Raw genomic sequence first — 20,872 nt, forward strand, 5'->3', positions numbered from 1 at the left:
AAAAAGCAAGTTTTTATTAGGAACTGTGGATTTATTAGGAACTGTGGATCACTAGGGTTGGTTTATTACATATACAGACTTTGTAAATTGGGAGTGAATTTAGAGAAGAGAGCCAAAGAGTAAAGGTAGCTTAATGAGCAAATTATTCTTCAACACCAAGGATTGAACTGAACAAATATGAACAGCAATAAAGCTTTTATGTCATCATTAGTAGCAGGGTCCGCGCCACAAGGTGGGCGGGGCTGGCCATGGCCCCCCACCTTTCTTCGAAGCAAGTATAGTAGTTTTAAAGCTGCAACAAAGGGGTGAGAAGCCATAGCCCCCCTACATTTTTCCACTTGCCCGTTGATCTATTTTTCAAAGAGATACGTAATAATCTTTGCATGTGCTTAGATCGTCGTCGATATTAACGAAAGCCCAAGAAAATTATTTCCATGGGAATACAAAAATCGTCATTTGTCCTTGTACTATATCTCGAAGTGATATCTCCACCTAGCTATAATTGACCTCAATGCTCCACTTCTTCTCAGATAAATTTCCTAAACTTTATATGTGGTAGAATGTAACCAGGAGTGCAGAGCCAAAAATGTAGAGGCGAGCTATAACGCTTTTTTTATATTGTTTACCAAATGAACGTTACAATTGATTTCGTTTGCATACCTCCTCAATATCAATTTTTTTACCTTTCCTTTTTTCTAGGGTTAAATCAGCTTCCAATGCCTACCTGTTACTTGAGCAAAAAAATCTTGAAAATACAGAATTTAAAGTAGTAAAACTTCGCCAGCATTGATTGAGTTTTCAGTTATCATGTGAGGTCATATATGAATGTATATGTATAAAAATGAATATCAGTCCAATCAAAGATTAGATCCCGGCAGAAATTAGCCATGGTCAGTGGCGTAACCGACAAAGGCTAGAGTTAGAGCAACTCCTAAGGGCCCCCAAAGAATTTAAATAGACAGGCTCCCAAAGAATTTAAATTGACAGGCTCCCAAAGAATTTAAATAGACATGCTTTTTTGCACTATTTGATGTGAACAGGGATTCATTAACAGGTTGCACGGGAGTAATAATCCAGACCTTGGATTAGAGTTTAAGAAAGTGATGTTGCAAACGTCATGACTGGAATACATGCTAGTGTGCAAACGTTGATAAAGAATATGGTTGATAGTCCTGTTCCATTTTTTAATTGCAGCAGCCATGACTTGAGTCTGGTCATTAGTGACTCTATGGGGGCAGTACCGAAGAATGATGATTTCTTTGGGACATTGAAGAATGTTTTTAATCCTTTCTGTTCAGCATATTCGGTGATAGATATCCACATATTATGACAGTTTTAACTCGCATTACCTTGACATCAAAACCAAAAATGAGCGAGATGAAGCAAAGAGACTCAAAGAAAGGATGAATTCTTATGAATTCGTTCTTTTTACTATTATTATTATTTGGGAACAAGTTCTACGGGCAATCGGTACAACTTCTCCTCAATTGTAATCCCCAAAAATTGACCTAACTGTTGCATCGCGATTGAAATGTTGCTCTATTTCAGACCTTGTTGTTATACGCGAGTCCTAGGACTCTGTTAAGCAAACTGTGTCTGCTTTTGCTAGCGCTTGGCACACAGTAGTTGATTTCAAACCAATAACTAAAAGTAGAAGGTCCGTTATTGGAATATTGGAGGACAATATTTTCAATTCCCCACAACAAAAATTAAAAGTAAATGTGTTTCTTAAAACTGTCGATAATGCTTTGATGCAGTTTAAATCAAGGTTTTGTGCCCAAGATCTGGTTACTCCAACGTTCGATATTCTTTTTCTAAACCTTCTAGCTAATAACGAAGACATCTTCAAAGCATAAAAAAACTTGCTGAACCTGTATCCCAAAGATTTTACAGAGGACTTGGAACCAGAGCTACCGGCATTTGCTAACGAATTTCGCGCGGAAATAAAAGAGAAATGGACAGCGGTAGACTTGGTTAATTTGATGTTGGAAAGTCGAGTCAGCTCTCATTTCCACAAGTCTACAAACCTCTTTTTCTTTATTCCTGTCACTGTAGCTACCGCTGAGAGATCTTTTTCGAAGCTCAAATTGATTGTCTTGAAATAATTTCCATGTGAAAGGGCCCTTAAGCAAAATATTCCTAAGAGCCCCAAACTGTTCCGTTAGACTACTGGCCATGATACTTTAGAACTACCCCGAAAAAGAGGAGGGGGTGCAGTCCCCTTTCGAAAAGTAGAAGGGGGCTGAGCCCCCTCATGGAAAGTCAATACTTTACGTATTTCAATTTTTTCACCAATATAATCGTCTTCATAGCAAAGTAAAATGTAATATTTTTAAGGTCGATCAAATTTTTATAAAAATGGCCAATAAGCTCCAGATGTGCTCTCGTTTCATTACTTGAGTGCATACAATCTTTTCTTGGTGAAGCAAAATTTCGATTCCTACTAAAGCGAGATAGAAAGAAGGTTCGAGCATGGCTATCCTCAGCTTCAAAATGAGGTCAACATGGCTACCAAACTTTGAAAGCGTTTGGTCATTTAACGACTGTTAGGAGAATGTCGAAGCTAAATTTTACAAATATAGTTTTAGTTTTATTTTCTCTTTATATTATTAATTGTCTATATGTATTTTATATTCTGTTCAACCCGCCTAGCTGCATTGGAGATGGTGTTCGCTGTCTGCGGCCTAAGTACAGGATGACCGGAAAATCAAATGCAGAAAATCTGATGGTAAGAAAACAAACACAGCGAGCTTGTTTTCTGCGAAAAGTTAGCTTAATGAGAAGTCTTCACTAAATTGATCCAGTAAATAACACATCTTAACAGATTTCATGACAAAGAATTAATGGTTACAAATGATCTACAAAGTAAATTCACGATCGTATGGGAGTTTACAAAAGGATGTTAATGGGTGGACATTGAAGAGGCCTTAATGAAGGCGGCCTTTTTTGTTGGGTGGGCAAAAAAGGCTATTGGTAATTTGATATAAAAGCAGGCCCGCCGGAACCGGGGCCTGGGGAGGGGGGCTGGAACCCCCAATAATTGTCAAACTGTAATATGTTTCCTTTATAACTGTGTACTGAATGAGAAGGAATACAATAGGCAGCCTCCCCAATATGAATTTCGTTCCGACGGCACTGAAAAACAGCTTTTACAAAACATACACTCATTTTTTTTATAAGAAACTGGCTATAAGAAACAAGTACTGGACAGTCAGAAAAAATTAAGAAACTTCAGTACTCGAAGCAAAAAAATTAAGAAACTATTAAATCATGATAAAACTGAGAACAATGAAATTTTGTGAAATCCAAGAACAAGATTGCCCTGTTGGCCTAGAACTTGAGACACAAGGGATAAAAATATACTTCCCACATCTAAATACAGCATTGGAACAGAAGTGAATCTCTTGACGTGATAAAAAAGGGCAAGAACATTTCATAACATCATTCACGACATCATAATTGAGAAACTCTTAAGAAACAATGAGTATTGACATTTTCAGAACATTAAGAAACTGGAGTACTCAACATCGACCTTTGTTTCTTATAAAAAAATGAGTGTAACTAAACTAAAGACATTTCCACAAATGAAAAAATAATTAATGCAATATGTTGTCTTCTATTTGGTTTCTACATTGGGTGCCACTCATAACCGCGGGCATGGGGCCCCCAATGGCATCACCAGCCACTAACCTCTGGGGGGCGAACAAAGATTTTTGAGCCATGCCTTCATTACCACCAGAAAACGCTCTGAATAACAGCTCACTTGATGTCAAAGAGAGTGTATATATTTGTGTGTAAAATGTACTTAGTTTTTCAGAAACTAGTTAATTTTCTTTACTATCTAGATTGGTAACATCCATTGAGCTTTAATTTATTTTTGTGACTTTTTAAAGGAAAGATAATGCAATTAATTTATGCTAATTTACTTTACTGATACCAGAGATCTTTTTTCTATCTCTGTATAATCAATCCATCTCAATACTTATTCTTTAGGTTTCTTTATACACAAGTCATAAAAGTAGAACTTCTTCTGTGACTGATTTGGATCAAGTCTGGCAAAGTAGAAATGTTCTGAATTATCAAAAGAAGTATGTAAAATTTTTATCCAGTTCAACTTTAATAATATGGGCCTTCTTATATATGTTTCTAGAACCCTGCCAGGTGGATTTTAGATCTGATGGACCAGAAAATGCTCTGTCTTCCAAAATGTTTGATTTTTATATTAGATACAGATACAGATGCAAGGAAGGTTTACTTTTTTATTTATCGAGCTCATGATATCAAAACCTTCTGCAGTATACTGGTTGACCTAATTTTAAGAATATACTGAACAATATAAACATGACTTACACACAAACTCATTGATATGACTATACACAAACACCTGATTCATAACTTTCAGTTTCAATTGCATGAAAAGTGATAATACCAATACTTTCCATGCTATAGCTTTTCTGTGTTATTTTTAAGCTTTGTGGTATCAAAGGATCATATAACTATGTTAAGAGTGTTATAGACACCCACAAAAGAAACTTCTATTATTTTGATCCAAACATGAATTTAAAGTAGTAATGTATGTAAATGATAATTTTGAAAGTACTGAACAAGCGTTGTTAGGCTATTAAGGCCTTTTAACACTTTTTCAATGTAAAATTTACTTTCTAAATTTACTTAAAAAAACAGTGGTGATACAGATTTAGAGTGGTTTTTTCATCACACTCAAACAGGCCAGACAGGTTTCCATTTTTACCATGCATATCGCCTCATGCAATTCCCTAGCACAAAGCAACAAGACAATGTTTCTAATAAAAAAGTAATGATTACAAAATACAAATGGCTGAGGTACGCAATATTGATATTTTTTTAGAAACAGGTGCATGGCAAAATTCACAGCTTTTCTCACTTAGGCACAGACATGCAATCACACACCTCAAACTGAACTGCTTAAACTTTTTAGTTCTTTCACTTATTTCATTCTGAACTCAAATATTTCTTGACATGCTCAAAAAATTCTAGACTGTAAATTTGCTGATAATGAATAAATAAGCTCAGCTACCAAACTTTTTTATTGTTTGACAAAATCGAATGATATGCTGATTTTAAAATTTTAGCTCCTTCAACATCAGTCTTCCAAGAAAGACAAGAAGGAATGGGACATTGTTTGGTTATGCATTTGTCCACCCAGTTGATTGGTCTCCATTTGACAGTCATTCATCATCAATACTCAAATTTGAAATTTCACAATATTCGATACCAAAAGACCAAATCTTTAATTTGCTGAGTGAAACTAAGACAAAGGTACTCTTTCAGAAATCATATGTGAGATTTACTTTTTAGATTTACACAAAGAATGTCTTCTTAAATTTGTCTTCAGTTGATATGTACCTTGTTTATAATGCAAAAAGCCAATTGGAAATATCATGAATAGCAAGAGAATGAAACTCTTTCTGATAACAGTTTTCTAAGATTTGCATTTCAGTGCAAAAAAATTATTAGTTAATTTAGATACAACAATGAGAGAAAAATAATTGGTACATAAACGTCAAAATACAAAGTATAGCTAAGAGCTAATGTGTTGGTCTTCCAAGTAATCATGGTTCAGAAAAAATTCTTGTTTTTTCAGAAATCCCATTCAGTTTTTTATGAATGTAATAATTGTGGAACTTGTTATAATTTGCAAAGAGAAATCTAGATTTTTCTCTTGTAAAAAACTTGTGTAAGGAACAGCGTTCACAAATATTTACATGCAACTAAATCCACCTTAGAATCTTTTCAGACATCACAAGTTCCAATAACACACATCAAAGCAAATATTATACTCCACGTTTTGGTCTCTGATGTTTCATTTGAGCGAATGGCAATACCAGCGGAGATTTATCGATCATTACAGTGAGTTGAAACCAATTTATTTCATCAACGCCGTTTACTATGGTTCTTTTATACAATAATTCTTTTTCAGAAAGCCCGGGCTTGCATTAAAAAAGTTTTTTTTGCCTGTAGGGTTACTCAAGACGGATTTTATTTGCCCATGCTTCACTATGACACACTCAGTGCAACTGAAAGATTTCTAAGGGTTTGTATAAAATTGTTTCTAAAAGATGCTTTGCGATATTGGTTTTGCCATTTTGACGGGAAATTTTTTAGAGTCAAGTAAAGCTTAATTTAAGATTTCGCAGGTGGTAATCGCATTAATTAAGCATAAAACTTAAGTAGCAACTTAGAGTCGTATTGTACTACTCATCAAAGCATGTAAAGCTTGTTTACATCCCATTAAGGACCAAGGAATAGATCGGCCATGAAGAACGCCATGAAAGCCAAATTAAGACAATATCTCGCGGAGACCTGATAGTTTGCTAACCGCCCAGACTGCACTAAGCTGATTAAACTTCAATTTCTATGAAAGGAATGACAGAAAAGCCAATACTTCCAATTTGATTTATGCCGTTGCTCGACATATTTTCACCAAGATAACTCTTCATACGTTGTTCATACCAAAAAAATTGTTTTTTTACCCAATTCGGCTAATACCCCTCTCTCGAAAAGTTTTTGAAACACCCAACGCCTGTCCCTAACACACTCTCCAGTACTCAGTACATGGACATCATCCTTCTCTTTTCTCAAAACCTTGTTGGTAGTTTAGCCATTCAAACAGGGGTATAGGCGTGTTTTCAAACGTTGTAGGTTACTTTGTAGTTAAAAAAACATTGATTAAAGGTGGAGAGAAGGACGGAATACAGAACCCTATTGACAAGATATTCTTATCACCACAGAAGACTGGGATGCAAAAGTAGGCGAAGAAGGATTTTATGGAATTGCAGGGAAGTATGATTTAGGTGAGAGGAATGATGCGGGAGAGAGAGTGCTAGAGTTCTGTGATCCAAACGAGATGGTAATAGCCAACGCTTGGCTCAAACAACCGAAGCAAAGACTGTACATATAGACAACACCCAATTGAGTCCACCGAAACCAGATTGATTACATCCTGATAAAAAAGAGATGGGGAAGTACAGTACAATCAGGCAAAACACTCCCTGGAGCAGACTGTGGGTCAGATAATGAACTCATTGTGGCCGACATTCGTTTGAAACTGTAGAGAGTAAAGAGGGCCTAAAGTGAAAAATCGATTCGCAGCGTTAGATCGAACCAGATGAACTATGGCAAGCCATAGTTAGAGAAGAGACCATGACGAACAAAAAGAAGGACAAAATCGAAATAGCTAACAAGTTAAGCAATTGAGATAGCGGACAGAAGGCGAGTAGCCAAAAAGAACGGAGCTCCGAGAGGGAACATACTACAGCTGAACGCAGCATCCAACGCCAAGCCAGAAGGGATAAAGAATGTGCAACGAGATTGAGGATGAAAATCGAAAAGGGAGGACGAGAGATTCGTTCGAAAAGATCAAAGACCTCACAGGAAAAGTCAAACCGAGATTAGGAGGACCAAAGAGGAGGAAACTTGAGTGAGGAGAGCCTTGTAAAAGAAAGGAGGAACAAAAAGCTGTATAGAAGAGAGGAAAATATCACGGAAACGTTTGAGAAAAAGGGCTATGAGCAAGAACCTTCAATAACCAAAGGTGAAGTTAGAAAGACATTGAAAGAACTAGCAAACAGGAAGACGCCAGGAAATGATGAAATATCAATCGAACTCTGTAAAATCCCAGATGAAAAAGGAATATATGTATTAACCATAATATGTCAACTAATATGGATAACCGGTTCATGGCCGAAACAATGGAAACAATCAATATATATATATTGATACCGAAGAGTGGAGACACCAGGATGTGCTCAAACAACACAATAATCGCACTGATATCTCATGCCAGCAAATTTTTGCTCAAGAGCATACAACACCGAATGCAAATACCCATGGAGATAGAAATGCATGTAGAACAAGCTTGATTCAGGAAAGGATGAGGGACGAGATACCAATTATCAAACTTTAGGGGGGTAATGGAGATCGCGAAGGAATACCATCAACCAGTGTACATGTGCTTCAATGATTATTGTAAGACATTCAATTGTATTGATTACAGTATCATTAGGAACGTAATGCACGAGATGGGAATACCAGAGCACATAGCTCAACTCATTGGAAATTTGTACAAAAACCAGGAGGCACAAGTAACAACGGAGCATAGAGACACGGAAACCTTTGGAATCGGAAAAGGAGTGAGGCAAGGCTGCATCCCCTCGCCGTATCTATTCAACCTTTACAGTGAATTCATCATAAGGAAAGCGAACCTAGATGAAATGAAAGAGGCATCGGAATCGGAAGAAGAACGATTAACAACTTTAGATATGCAGATTACATCATCTTAATGGCGCACGAGGAAGAGTAGTGAAGAGGCGGGGTTATATCTAAACTTGAAAAATACGAAATTATGGCAACAGAACAGATCTATGAGTTCAAACTGGGAGATGACAACATTGAAATCGTCAACAACTTTATTTTTTGGGATCAAAAATCGTGGATAACGGAACGTGTCGTGAGGAAATTACAAGACCGTCTGCGACCGTCTAAATTCCAGGGGGGGGGGGGGGGTTGTCTTGCATTCAGGGTATGGGTTATTCTATCAAGTGTAAGGAAACCTTTCATGATTGTGGTTTACTGTGGTTTACGGTTTATTTTTTTTTTTATATCGTAATGCTATTTAACTTGAGAATATAAATATACGCCAGAAGTTTGTACCGCGTACGCTACTATTTCTCCCTTCTTTTGCCATCTCTACCCATGACTGCCTATTTCTGCGCATTTCTTTCCTTTTTGTCCATTTTCGCCCTTTTCATTTTTTGTCCATTTCTGCCCATTTGCTACAAATTACTGTCAATTTCTGAAATTCCAATCCTTTTTTCTTAACAATGCTTTACACCGTCATTTCTAAACATGATAAAATGGTTTGTTTTTCTTGTTTTTTGTTTTACAAGTTTTTTTGCAGCCTGTCAATGAAAGCACTAAGAGCGTTGAGGTGCTCTTAGAATATAAGCCAGTTTCAATTGGACGGCTTAGGCTGTGGATGACCGTTGAGCAGTCACTCAGTCGAATGAAGGAATTCGGTGAGTAGATTACTTTTTGTGAATAAAGAAATTAGCCTGAATTAGCGCGTTTGCTCTTTCTGGAAATGTGCGTCGGGGTCATTGGAATAAAATAGCCAAGTTTTATCCCATTCCCCCACTGTATGTGTGATCAGATTCTTTTTAAAGGGAGGGGGTTCATGAGGCCAAAAAACGTGCTTCTCGAAGACTTTCTCGCAACCTTATTGGTTCAGTTCGAAGACGATTCCCGTGGCGGTGATTCCTTTCCTAGCCAATCAAGATTTGACGCTTATGCTGCCTGAATTAGTCAATTGATAATGATATTTAGAACCATTTTCACCAACATGCAGATTACGAGTATCTATGCAAAATTGCGACCTTATTAACTAAATAATTTGGAAAACTTTTGTAAATTGTTTTGATGACTATATATTTTGGCTAAAATGTACCTAAATGACATATCGAATGTTTACCTTATAGGTTTTACAGATAAGGATATGAACGAGCTGAAAGGAATTTTCACTGACACCAATTTGTATTTCCTTGGACTTACTTTTGCCATCTCTGTTTTGCATGTAAGTGATTAAAAAGCAACTGTTCAATGGTATTTTGTCTTTATCCGATAAAGTTTTATATGAGCAGAATTGAGGGCTTTACAAAACGTTCTCTGTTATGACAGCAATAATTCAAAAGTATCTTTTGGAGAAGAATTTGGGAATACTCATTTTAAATATAGACTTCCAGCAAACTGTGCTAATCACACAACCTTCTATTTTGAAAAATTATTGTTTGGTAGTAAATTCTTTGTTGTGGAAGCTGTTCCTGAGTTCTTGTATCAACTACTGTATTTAAATCAGGTGGCTCCTGTTGTAATCGTTTTTTAGAAAAATCCTACGTGATAGCCAGAAACAATGAGGGCTAACCTTTTCAGGAAGCAGCTGGTCAACAAAGGTCCAAGGGAAATTTGATCAAGAATGGTCTCATGCAACAGCAATAACTTTTTGCACAACCTTTTAGGTTTATTTCCTCCTTTATTTATCATTAATACGGTTTCTCATTCACTTGTTTTACTTGCTCACCAATAAACATTTTACCTTCATCAAAATTGTATTGATGCATTTTTAATTTTATACCTAAAATGAATATGAGTGACATTTTTTCTCTAACCTTTAGCTCCTTTTTGATTTCTTGGCTTTCAAAAATGACATCAACTTTTGGAAAAACAAGAAATCGATGGAAGGGTTATCATTGAGAGTTGGTAAGGATGATTTTTTTTCAGCCACACTTTCGTAGCGGTCATGACCCGGTACACGAAACATTTGAATATTCAAAAGATAATGACCATATGCAGCAGTTTCTAGAAATTTCCAAAGCTTATTAATTTCTTCTGACTACATATAAGCATCGATATTCATAGCGAGAGATGTACGTTTTTGTTTAAATTACTGTTGTTTTGTAATTGGCATTCATTGCGTATTGTTTTTATAGTGCTCTGGAGATGTTGCAGTACAGCAATAATATTTTTGTATCTTCTGGATGAGAAGACCAGTTTACTTGTGTTAGTACCAGCCGGAATCGGGTCATTGATAGAAGTAAGTAATCTATTGGAAATCTATAGATCATGCTCGCCAGGGGTCTCGGTACATTAACTTTCATGATTAGTTTGTGTACTAGATTCTATGGAAAATTGAAAATAATATAGGCAAAATCACAACTCAATTTTTGACTCATATCAATGTATACTTGATCTTAAGTTGAATTATAGAGCTCGTTGTGTGCTTTTTAATTGTAATTTAGGTCTTTGTAGGTCTTTGTGCTCTGAAAACCTTTATTATGACCAATTTCCGTTAGTTCATTTGTGCTCATTCTCTTACTATCTGAAACGCTCAATGCCTGCAAAATTCGCTGTACACTTACATCTAATTATACACAAGTTGTCAATAGCAGTGTTTTTGTATGTGATGTTTGGAGCTTCATTATTGTTGAGTTGATTCCAGACTCGTAGTTATGGTATTCAACTGTAAACCAACATTTTTTAGGTTAAAGCGACTGTGGTATCAGCTGCATATTATGAAAAATATTTATTTTATAGCAAAGTAATCTAGCTTAACGGCCTTAGGAAACTTTTTGTAGGGAATGTAGTCCTTCATTTTTCACTGATTTAATATTTATCCATACAACTATAGTCAAATATTAATGTAAAGTATTTTTTTGATTATCCTGGAATGTAACCCCTTGGTAGTCTACCGTTGGTCTTGTAGAGACCATAACACCTTAATTTCTGCCAAGAAACGGGAGTGCTTTTTTGAAATATAAAAGATTCTACTGGCTGTACTTGTTGAAATGTAATAAAAGGTTTATTGTTATCAATAATTGCTTTTATTTCAAAAACTAGACAGTGGCTACATTTTAGAGAAAAGCTTGGAAAAAATATCTTAAGTTGCTCTTTCAAGTTTTAAATAGGTGAATTATAGAGAAATAAATGTGCCATAAGACAGAAATAATCTTCCTTCGCTTTAATCTCAAAGTGGTGCATTTTGATATATGTATGCCTTTTTAGGCAAGTAGCACAAAACAGGATTTTTAGGGGAAACTGGTTAACATTATTTACGAAAAGAAAGTCGGTAAATTATCGCGATTTGGAATGAATTACTTGGTTTGGTAACATAGTCACAGATAAAGCTAATGGAACTATCAACGATGACAAACTTATCTGTCCAATCACTAGAATATATCTGTTGATTCTGGAGAAAGTTTTCTAGATTTAGCATTGAAAAATACTCTGGTTAAATTGAAATATATCGATAAATTTTGAAAGAAATAAAATATAATAAGTCCATGCTTATTGTAATGAGAAATTAGTTGCATCATTTGCATTAACCCCCACTTACTTTTATGCCAAGTGTCGTGTCTTTAGTTTTGGAAGCTTCAAAACTTAGCTTGATTTAAACACAGGTCATATTTTATGAATTTACTAATGTGCTGAAGGTTGTTGAGGCCTGTGCCTCTTAATCGATCGTTAGAGGATTGACTGTGCCATATTTTGTTTCTGATAGAATTTTTTATTCATCCATATATTTGTTTTTGTCTTAGTTTTGGAAGGTGTCAAGGGCATTAAAAGTTGAAGTCACTTTTGGTGGTGGCATTTTCCCACGCTTCAAGGTACATGTGTCTGTATACAAAGGTGGACACTCACATCCCCATACGTCACATCGTTCGATTAACCTGATGATGCAACTATTCTTTAGCATATTTTGGTGAAACTTGCTACTATACTGTATGTGTTGATTTTCAAGAATTATGTTGAAAGGAATTACATTAGTACATGCTCGAGGACAAGTATGTTTCTTTCAACAAAAGATTGAATTACTAGCAGTTACTTTAGATTGGAAACAGAAGAAATATGAACAAGGTGCTGATTCCTGAAAATAGAAAAACGTATTTATAATATCACAGAAAAATAGGAATATTCAGTTCTTAATAATGTCTTTTCTCTTTCTTTCTTTCACTTCTCGATTCCTTTTTTACACTATTAGGAGCTTTGTTGTATATACCTTCTTAATTCACGAGGCTTGAAAATAATAAACTGGAGTTCTGGAATAAGGTTTTCATTGGTGGATTTTTTTCGAAACCTTAGTTAGTGGGATGGGATGTTTATTCGGGGCTTGAGAGTCGGTAGCTAATTACTTAGTATTTTCCCTGTTTAATGTTGTAATTATTTTAGGTAACATTTTATGAACTTTTAATGTTACTTTGTTATCTATATCTATTAATGAGTGGTAAGTTTTAATGTTGAATTTCTGTTGTTCTAGCTTGGTGAAAAGTCTGCCTCTGAGCAGGAAACAGAAAGCCACGACAGTGAGGTGAGTATTTCCTGTTCTTTTATCTCTCAAGGTAAAATTGTGCAATTTTGAGGATGCAAATATACCTTCAAGCTAACGTTGCATACAGTGAACCTTATGATGCTTTTGGGATTTTTTGTCTCTCTTTTCACCATTACCACACTAGATCTTTTGCTTTCATAACATCAGGATTTTCTCAACTGCAGTACAAAACGACCTCTAATCAAAGTCCGAAATTTTAATTGACCAAATAATCTCAGGTCCTATAGCAAATGAAAGCATTATGAAAAACAGAGAAATTGGGTAGGGTAATATCTTTTGGAAAATATTCCATTTTATATTTTCCGAAACTATTTTTAATGTATTGCAAAATTAAAGAATTAAAGGAAAAACTGAAACAAAGAAAAGAAGCATCTTCCAAGGCTCTTTCTATAAGATAACAGGATTTTGAATAAACTGCATTTTCTTAGGTTATTTTTTAGGTTTGGGCTGAATAGCGCAAAAAAGCTTCAGAAAGATGTTGATTTGCAGAAAAGGTTGCTTTTTTTTAAAACCTGTTTTCTGAATTTTTTTTTCAGGCAATGAAATATCTGTCATTCCTGTTATATCCTTTGCTAACTGGAGGAGCAATTTACTCCTTAATCTATTATCCACATAAAAGGTATGTTTGTCTATGCTTTTGTCCAACCTGCTTTTAAACATTGCAATGGAAGTAGATCGGACGTTGATCAGGCTTGATCTCTTGTATTTTGCAAGCAAGAGTCTAAACCCACTGCAAATAAAAAGTGGTTACCTGATGGTACATCTCTATTTAATCATCCTAGATAACTGTTGCCATTTCTCAATCAAATCTTCATCACTCTAAAAACTGAAATCAATGAGAAGGATTTTCAATGGTGTATTATTGACCTTTTATAAATTATTATTTATTAGTAAAGGAAACCATTATTTGGTCAATTTCTGTTAGTTCTGAAGATGCATGCCTTTTTTATTATGGAAGAGAAGATTGAGACTCCAACAACACGGTTATTTCTGCAATTGATATCACCAACAAATTGAAACATGTTCAAAGAATGCAAGTTAGGCCCAAGTCAGTTCATTGCAAATCCTATCACTGTTCTGTCTCAAGTGTTACTGAGTCAGATGTATTCTTTTTCGCAGTATAGCTAAATTTCAAAGAGACTTTCGTTGTGGATTATTGTGTACCTTTTTTTTAATTCAAACTTTCTACCTTTCCTTACTGTGATACCTTTTGCATTTGTTTTTTACTTTGTATAAGATTGTTCATCTTATTATCTTTGTGTGTGTATGTTCCCATGAATTTCTATGATGGTTCATATCTAAATATCATTTTGATTGACCAGTAAACCAGATGAGACATTATTCTTCAGTAAACCAGATGAAACACTATTTCAATGCACCATTTCAACAAAGCAGCCTTGTGTTGAAAACTACAAAAAGTTTCTTTGTGTTGCTCAAAAAGAAATTTACCCCAGCTTCCGGTTTAGTAACAATCTGATTCATCGTAGCTACAAATTATCACATTTCAAGCTCTCGTGATATCAATTATGTGTGAAAAGAAGTTGTTCCGATATTTTATATGTGATTTAACCGTAATAATTTACTTGCAGTGTAAAATTACTCTGTGAATGATCCATGCAGTTCTATGCCTTTTTATTTTTTAATCTTTGTATCCTCATATATGCATTTCGCAGAAATGCTTGTAACCCAACTAGCAGATCAAATGCCCAATTTAAATGCACAATTTTATCTGAGGTCAATGCTTTCTTATAAAGAACGTTTGTGAATTTTTCCAAATGATACTGTTAATAGAGTGGTGTTCTGATGGAGACACAAGTCTCTGTAGCGTGAAATGGGCTCTCAATGGCAGCCTTACGGGAGATCTGCGAGGAAATGCCATGCTTCCTCCTAGAGAAGTGCCCCCCTTTTGCAAAATCCCATTGTCACACCCTAACTCTAAATATTGTTTTGTTTATAATGATGTGTAATTTCCATTTGAAAATATCTAAAAACGGTGACCATCCTCTACCTGATAGTTCTTTACCCACATATTGGAAGAATTAGGTAAGCCTTACATAAAAGTTATGCAGGGGCAATAACTTCTTTGTCCCTTTTTTATGACAACACTGGTTTTAATTGATGGAGGTTCTTCTGTATCTGATATTTGCCTGTGTTTCCATAAAATATAATAAGATATACTGTGTGATGTGATGCAGCAATTTTAATTATACTTTGCAGTTGGTACTCATGGGTTGTTAGATCTCTTGTCAATGGTGAGTTTATTTAGCCAATATAATGTCAGGTGCTATTTTTTGAAGTTATTGAATGTCTAAATGGAGTAATCAAATTTGTTCTGAATTTATTGAATTTTGATAGAATAGTCAAAAGTAAAAGTAAGAATTATATATAAATTATAAGGGTAAAATGCTTTATACTTTTTCTTAGTTTTTTATTTAAGCAGCTGATGGGATGCAGGCGTTGTTTTTGTTTTGGGAGTACTTATCTTATCAGGTCTGGTAATTTTCAATAACATGCCTCAGGATCATAAACTGCAGATCATTCAAGAACCTCTTGATTTGTTCAAGATTTATCTTCATGAAGGACGCAGGACATAGCCTAACACAATTTTGTGCAATTTTTTAGCTTCAACCTAATGTAGATGCCCCTTTCCCGGTCTGTTTGATATTGCCCAATGACAGATCTATACATGCTGTGGTATGTAGAACAGGACTGTTGTAAGCTAGAACTCTGATTTTCTCACTTGAAGTGATCTTCAAGCAACTGTAAGCGAAATTACCTCAGCACAAAGAAGTAATTTTTTGCTATCAGAGAGCAAAATAAAACTAACTTTTTAAACTGTTTGATCGATATGGGCTCTTCTTTTCCAGGTGTATATGCTTTTGGATTTCTGTTCATGCTACCCCAACTTTTTGTGAATTACAAGGTTAGTATTCAAAATTTTTTCCCAAAGCTTGACTGGAAGAAGAATGTTTCTGCATATTTTTACTGGTTTTTAATTTTTTTCCCTATCCCTTTGTTAACATTTTATATTTGTTTTTGATTATCAAAAATTTCCAAGTTAACAAAAGTGAGCTATTTGTGGTTTAAATTTTGTATCTTCCCCATGTCCATTTCAGATTTCAGGGTACCAGTGCCTCTAAGATTTGAAGTTAATTTTTGGCTGTATGCAGCCTATTTAGCAATTTTTTGTATTGTTTTAAACAGCAATGTTTCTTTTTTTCTATAAAATCTAATCATGTGTTACAAAAGATCAACTTTGCCAATCACAGCAGAAGTAGACAGAAAGGACATAAAGCTTCCACAGCGACTGGCACTTTCAATTTTACTCAGTTTTAAATAACTTGATGGTACTAGCATTTAAAATTCAGTATGAACACAATTACAAAATGCAAAATACGACACATAGCAGAAAAAAATATCAAGCATAGCTACTCCTACTAATTTTTATTTATCAATTTTTGTTTTGTTTTTTAGGATAAATTGAATCGTTTCTTATATATGAGTAGCTTGCAATGACTTTGGACTCTTTTTATATGCACCATTGCAGATGCATATATCAGTTATTGCAATTAACTGTTTAATTTTGAGAACATACTAGTTGATAAATTCAGTTGTTAAAATGGCAGTGTTGGTTATTCTTGTTGTCATTAGAAAAGTGGCAGTTAGATTTTTAAAGTCAAGGTAGGACCACAAATAAGAACTATTTGGAGGATGTGTGACAGGACCAGCTCTTGACACAAAAGGACAAATATTTGTTGATCAAGATAAACTTTTCTCAGACTGCGTCAACATTTTTGTTCAGACCCAATGTTTCAATCATGAGAGTGCGACTGCCAATAATTTTTTTGTATCCCTGGGTCAAGGTGTAGCATCCAGAATCAAAGGATTTGGTTTATATTTTCTACAGTCAAATAAATTGTCCCCAAAAATTATGGAAAATTGTATTTTTGTCCATGAAGACATGCAATTTTCCCCCTATTAGTTGTCCCTAAGTTGTCCATTGACTTCCTATTAATTTCTCTAGTATCTTAGGCATTGTTGCATCTTTTCCTTGTTGTAGATGCTGTACAAAAATATTCCTAAAGTATCCATAAAGTTTATGGATCTATATCATAAAATTTTCATTGCCAAATATGCTGCCAATGTTGCCTCTTATTTTGCCAATTCAGTTTTTTATATATCTTCAAATGGTTTTCAATCATGATGTGGGTTTAATTCCATAGCTGAAGTCAGTTGCACACTTACCTTGGAAGGCATTCATGTACAAGGTCTGTCAACAATATATTGTATCTAGATATTCTACTTATTTACTCTTTAATTCAATTTTTTAGAATATAAGTCATGTTGTTTCATTAAAATATTTTGTTGGTCAAAAATGTTTCAGTAGCTGCTCCATCAGTTTTTATCCCACTTCTAATTCTTTAAGGGAAATTGATCTGCTATAATTGTTATTCCTGTAATTTATATCATAAACTATAAAGCTTAAATGATTTACACCTAGTTGTTTACAAAATTATGAAAAATATATAAATTTTAATATAGCCAATATTTCACGCTGGTTTACATGGCCTCATCAGAGTGAATGTTGTGAAAAGTTAAGCTATTCCTAGTAAAACATTTATTTCCTGGTTATGGTTTTTTTAAAGCAAATTATCAAATATTGTTTAAACTATGAAATGCTTGGTTTTTTCAGGCCTTCAACACTTTTATTGATGACATATTTGCATTTATCATCACAATGCCTACAGCTCACAGACTAGCCTGTTTCAGAGATGATGTTGTTTTTATGATCTATCTTTATCAGAGATGGTAAGGCAAATTTTCAATTATAATTTATTTAATAACATATCATCATCAGGCACCAAAATTCTTCATTTCTTTTATTTCTGGAATATATGTATTAGTTAATTTATGTAGAGGGCAAGATTAAAGATAATTTGATGTTGACATCAAATTAGAATTCACTTTTTAAGAATAACTTTGTAAAGTTATGATATTAATTTATGAACATTACCCAACAATTTATACTCTGCAGAGTGTTTGAGGAAGGGATTTTTAGTATGCTATACTTCCATTTTGACTGTTTTTTTTAATTTTGCTGTACTTGAAACATGTTTTGAAGTTTATATTGAAATAATTTTATGCAAATTACTGTTTAACTTATCTTTCATATACATGTTTTAAAAAACAAGAAGTTTGAGTTGAGCCTTACTTTTTCGTAATATTTTCAGATTTTTTTCTGTATTGTTAAATCTTTCTTTAAAATAGCTTCAAGGTAATAACTCTTAACTTTAAAATAACTTTGTGATTTGATGGTGATGGAAATGTCTTTGATATCATCAGACATGCATTGTCTGTTGACAGTTCATGAACAAAATCATGCAATTTCAGTTTATACACTGATAAATTATAATATAATACCATTGCATTTTTATAATCTTTGCTATTGCTTAAGTCAGTCTTTTAATGTTTCTTAAAATAACGATTCTTAAAATTAGGCAAACAGAGCCTCATGTTTCTTTGAAACACGGTTTTGTGCTCAATGCCCTGTAGGCAGTGCTGATCATTATTTGATATTTTAAATAGGACAGTAAAATACAACTAAATATCTATTGCACTTCATGCTTAATGCCATCATCAGCAACTATCTTTTAGATTTGGCATAGTTATACCATAATTCTGCTACCGAATTTATTCAAACTTTGCAGCTTTCCATAATTTGCTCCAATTCCTTTTAGGTTATACCCAATTGACAAGTCCAGAGTAAATGAATTTGGAATGTCATATGAAGATCAAAAGGAAAAGAAGGAATAGATTGTATTATACATTTTTCCCCAAAAATTTATTGTAGTCTCTTGAAAAATTATTGTTAAGAAAATTGTTTTATCTGATAATAATCCACGAACTTCTTAAGTTGCAAAAATTGGTGACCTTTTGTCTCTAAGTATTACTTTACAAAAACAAGAATTTGTTCTGTTTTTGACACTGCAACTTTTTTATTGGCTCTTAGGATATTAAAGTGCATTTGCATTATTGTTGGGAATCATAAGGACTTCTTGGTATGTAATCAAATTGTCATCAGAAAAGTAGCAGTTAGCTTTGAAACTAGAGGTAGGAGCAAAAATAAGAGCTATTTGGAGGAGTTTTGACAGGACCAACTCTTGACATAAAAGGACAGATGTTTGTTGATGTATTCAAAAAACCAAGTTTACCTTAGCAGGAATCAGGATAAACTTTTTCAAGTCCACATATTCTTCAGACCAACAGTTTAAATTATTGGGGGAGAGGGTGTGACTGCCAATAATTAGTGCCTTGGGATCTAGGTGTAGCATCCAAAATCAAACTGGAATGTGCTTGCCAGGGAAATACTTCACATGAATAAGAGAATTATTGGTTTGCCACATGAAAACACATAAAGGCAAAAATATAAATGGAACCAATCATGTTTGGAATGAAGATTGATAATTTCCCAATTGTAGTTTCTCTATTGATCAATTTCTTGAAGATCAAGATAATGACAGAACAAAAAAGGATGACTGCATTTTATCGCAATTTGAAAATTGGCTCAATCCATGTTGCAAATGTTTTGTCCTGAACAACAAGGTCATTTTGTAAGGGCAACAATGCATTGTACAGGTGGACTCCTTGTGAAACATTACAACAAGAAATTTTAGGCAATTCAGAATTACATCCACTGGCAGAAACAAATTGCTTTGTATCAAAGAGATATATGAGCTTAACCACCCTTGTGCACATCCATGAACACCATAATGCTCTAATTTACAATACAAAATGTTATGATAAACAGTGTCATCGCCTTTTGTAGATCAATGAAGATAATCCAGCCAATCTTTTTATTATAAAGTGTATTCTTTACAGTCCTTTCAGACTCACTAGACCATGAGCAATTGAATGATTTTATTAAAACCCATTGTAGTGAGAAGAGAACACCATGTATCACAAGGAATCTATAGTCTCTTGTACATTAACATTCCATAAATTTGCTTGAGGCTGATTTAAAAGAAGTTGGACTATAGTTTGATGGTATCTTGGGATTTCCTTTTTGAACTATGAAATCACCTTGCCTATCTTAATTGAGTTAATCATGAAAAATACAAGATAAGCAGCATCTCAAAAACTAAAAGAGACAAATACCACAAGCAGACAAGAAAATAAAATAAAAATACAATATTTACTAGACAAGAGTTCTTTTTAATCTTTTATACATAATCTGCTCATAGGATTTTTTTGCTTAATATGGGATCTAGAAAGTCATCACTGATATAAAATCCAGCACTCTGTTCGCAATATGGGAACCTCAGTTACCATCCTCTGTCAAATGCATTCAATCCAAAGGAAACTGACTTTTCAGTAAACGCTTTATTTTTCCAATGGTGTGTAATTCAGCAGCTTCTCGATCAGATCGACGTGAGCAAGCAACATTCTCCGACAGCAATATCTTTTAAGGCCAAGCGAATCAAGGGCTTCACCTTCAGAGAACTCTGACTGCAACAGACCAAGATAACTTTCCCATTTATTTCCAATTACTTTACCACAAGTAAAACACCTGATTGGTATGATCATGGTTCAAGTTATCTCTTTCGGTAACGGCTTGTATGAGTATGAAGAAACTTTTTAACGGGAAATATTAAGGATCAGCAATGTTGATTCAGTGCAGTTCCTTGGCTTAAACCTTCATAAAATATCCTTCTTCAATTTATTACTGATTTTTTCCAGTTGTCTCTATTTGCTGCAATCCTTTCTTAATCGATATATATATGACCTGACAAGCAACTGTTCTTCTTGATTTAGGCTTTTTAGGCCCATGCTGCAAACCCATCCAGAGGATAGCCTCCTTTTCGAAATGAGGGTATAAATACCGCCAAAGTTTTCTTCTTATGGCAACCAATTGGTGTTTTTGTTAGAATTTATTCTGTATCATTTATTTAAAAT

General features: G+C 34.3%; 1 protein-coding gene across 1 annotated transcript; it reads left to right on the top strand.

Moving 5' to 3' along the window:
• Positions 1 to 2,465: 2,465 nt before the first annotated feature.
• LOC148960380 (lipid scramblase CLPTM1L-like) lies at positions 2,466 to 20,696 on the top strand. The gene is made up of 17 exons (XM_089116100.1): positions 2,466 to 2,728; positions 3,994 to 4,088; positions 5,112 to 5,298; positions 5,777 to 5,889; positions 6,001 to 6,073; positions 8,939 to 9,056; positions 9,516 to 9,610; positions 10,209 to 10,293; positions 10,524 to 10,627; positions 12,129 to 12,197; positions 12,848 to 12,898; positions 13,456 to 13,538; positions 15,137 to 15,171; positions 15,787 to 15,842; positions 17,143 to 17,187; positions 17,613 to 17,728; positions 18,658 to 20,696. The coding sequence occupies exons 1-17, from the start codon at positions 2,555 to 2,557 to the stop codon at positions 18,731 to 18,733; spliced, it is 1,575 nt and encodes a 524-aa protein (XP_088972226.1). The 5' UTR covers positions 2,466 to 2,554; the 3' UTR covers positions 18,734 to 20,696.
• Positions 20,697 to 20,872: the final 176 nt, after the last annotated feature.

This window comes from Rhopilema esculentum, chromosome 4 (assembly GCF_057945365.1).
Source record: "Rhopilema esculentum isolate cy_ngs chromosome 4, ASM5794536v1, whole genome shotgun sequence".
Classification (NCBI taxonomy): Eukaryota; Metazoa; Cnidaria; class Scyphozoa; order Rhizostomeae; family Rhizostomatidae; genus Rhopilema; species Rhopilema esculentum.

What these genes read in the sequence shown, in the direction of transcription:
- LOC148960380 (XM_089116100.1), top strand. Translation starts at nt 2,555, where the DNA reads ATGTCGAAGCTAAATTTTACAAATATAGTTTTAGTTTTATTTTCTCTT. An exon ending in TTGCCATCTCTGTTTTGCAT is followed by an intron (nt 9,611 to 10,208) that starts GTAAGTGATTAA and finishes TCTAACCTTTAG; the next exon opens with CTCCTTTTTGATTTCTTGGC. An exon ending in GAATCGGGTCATTGATAGAA is followed by an intron (nt 10,628 to 12,128) that starts GTAAGTAATCTA and finishes TTTTTGTCTTAG; the next exon opens with TTTTGGAAGGTGTCAAGGGC.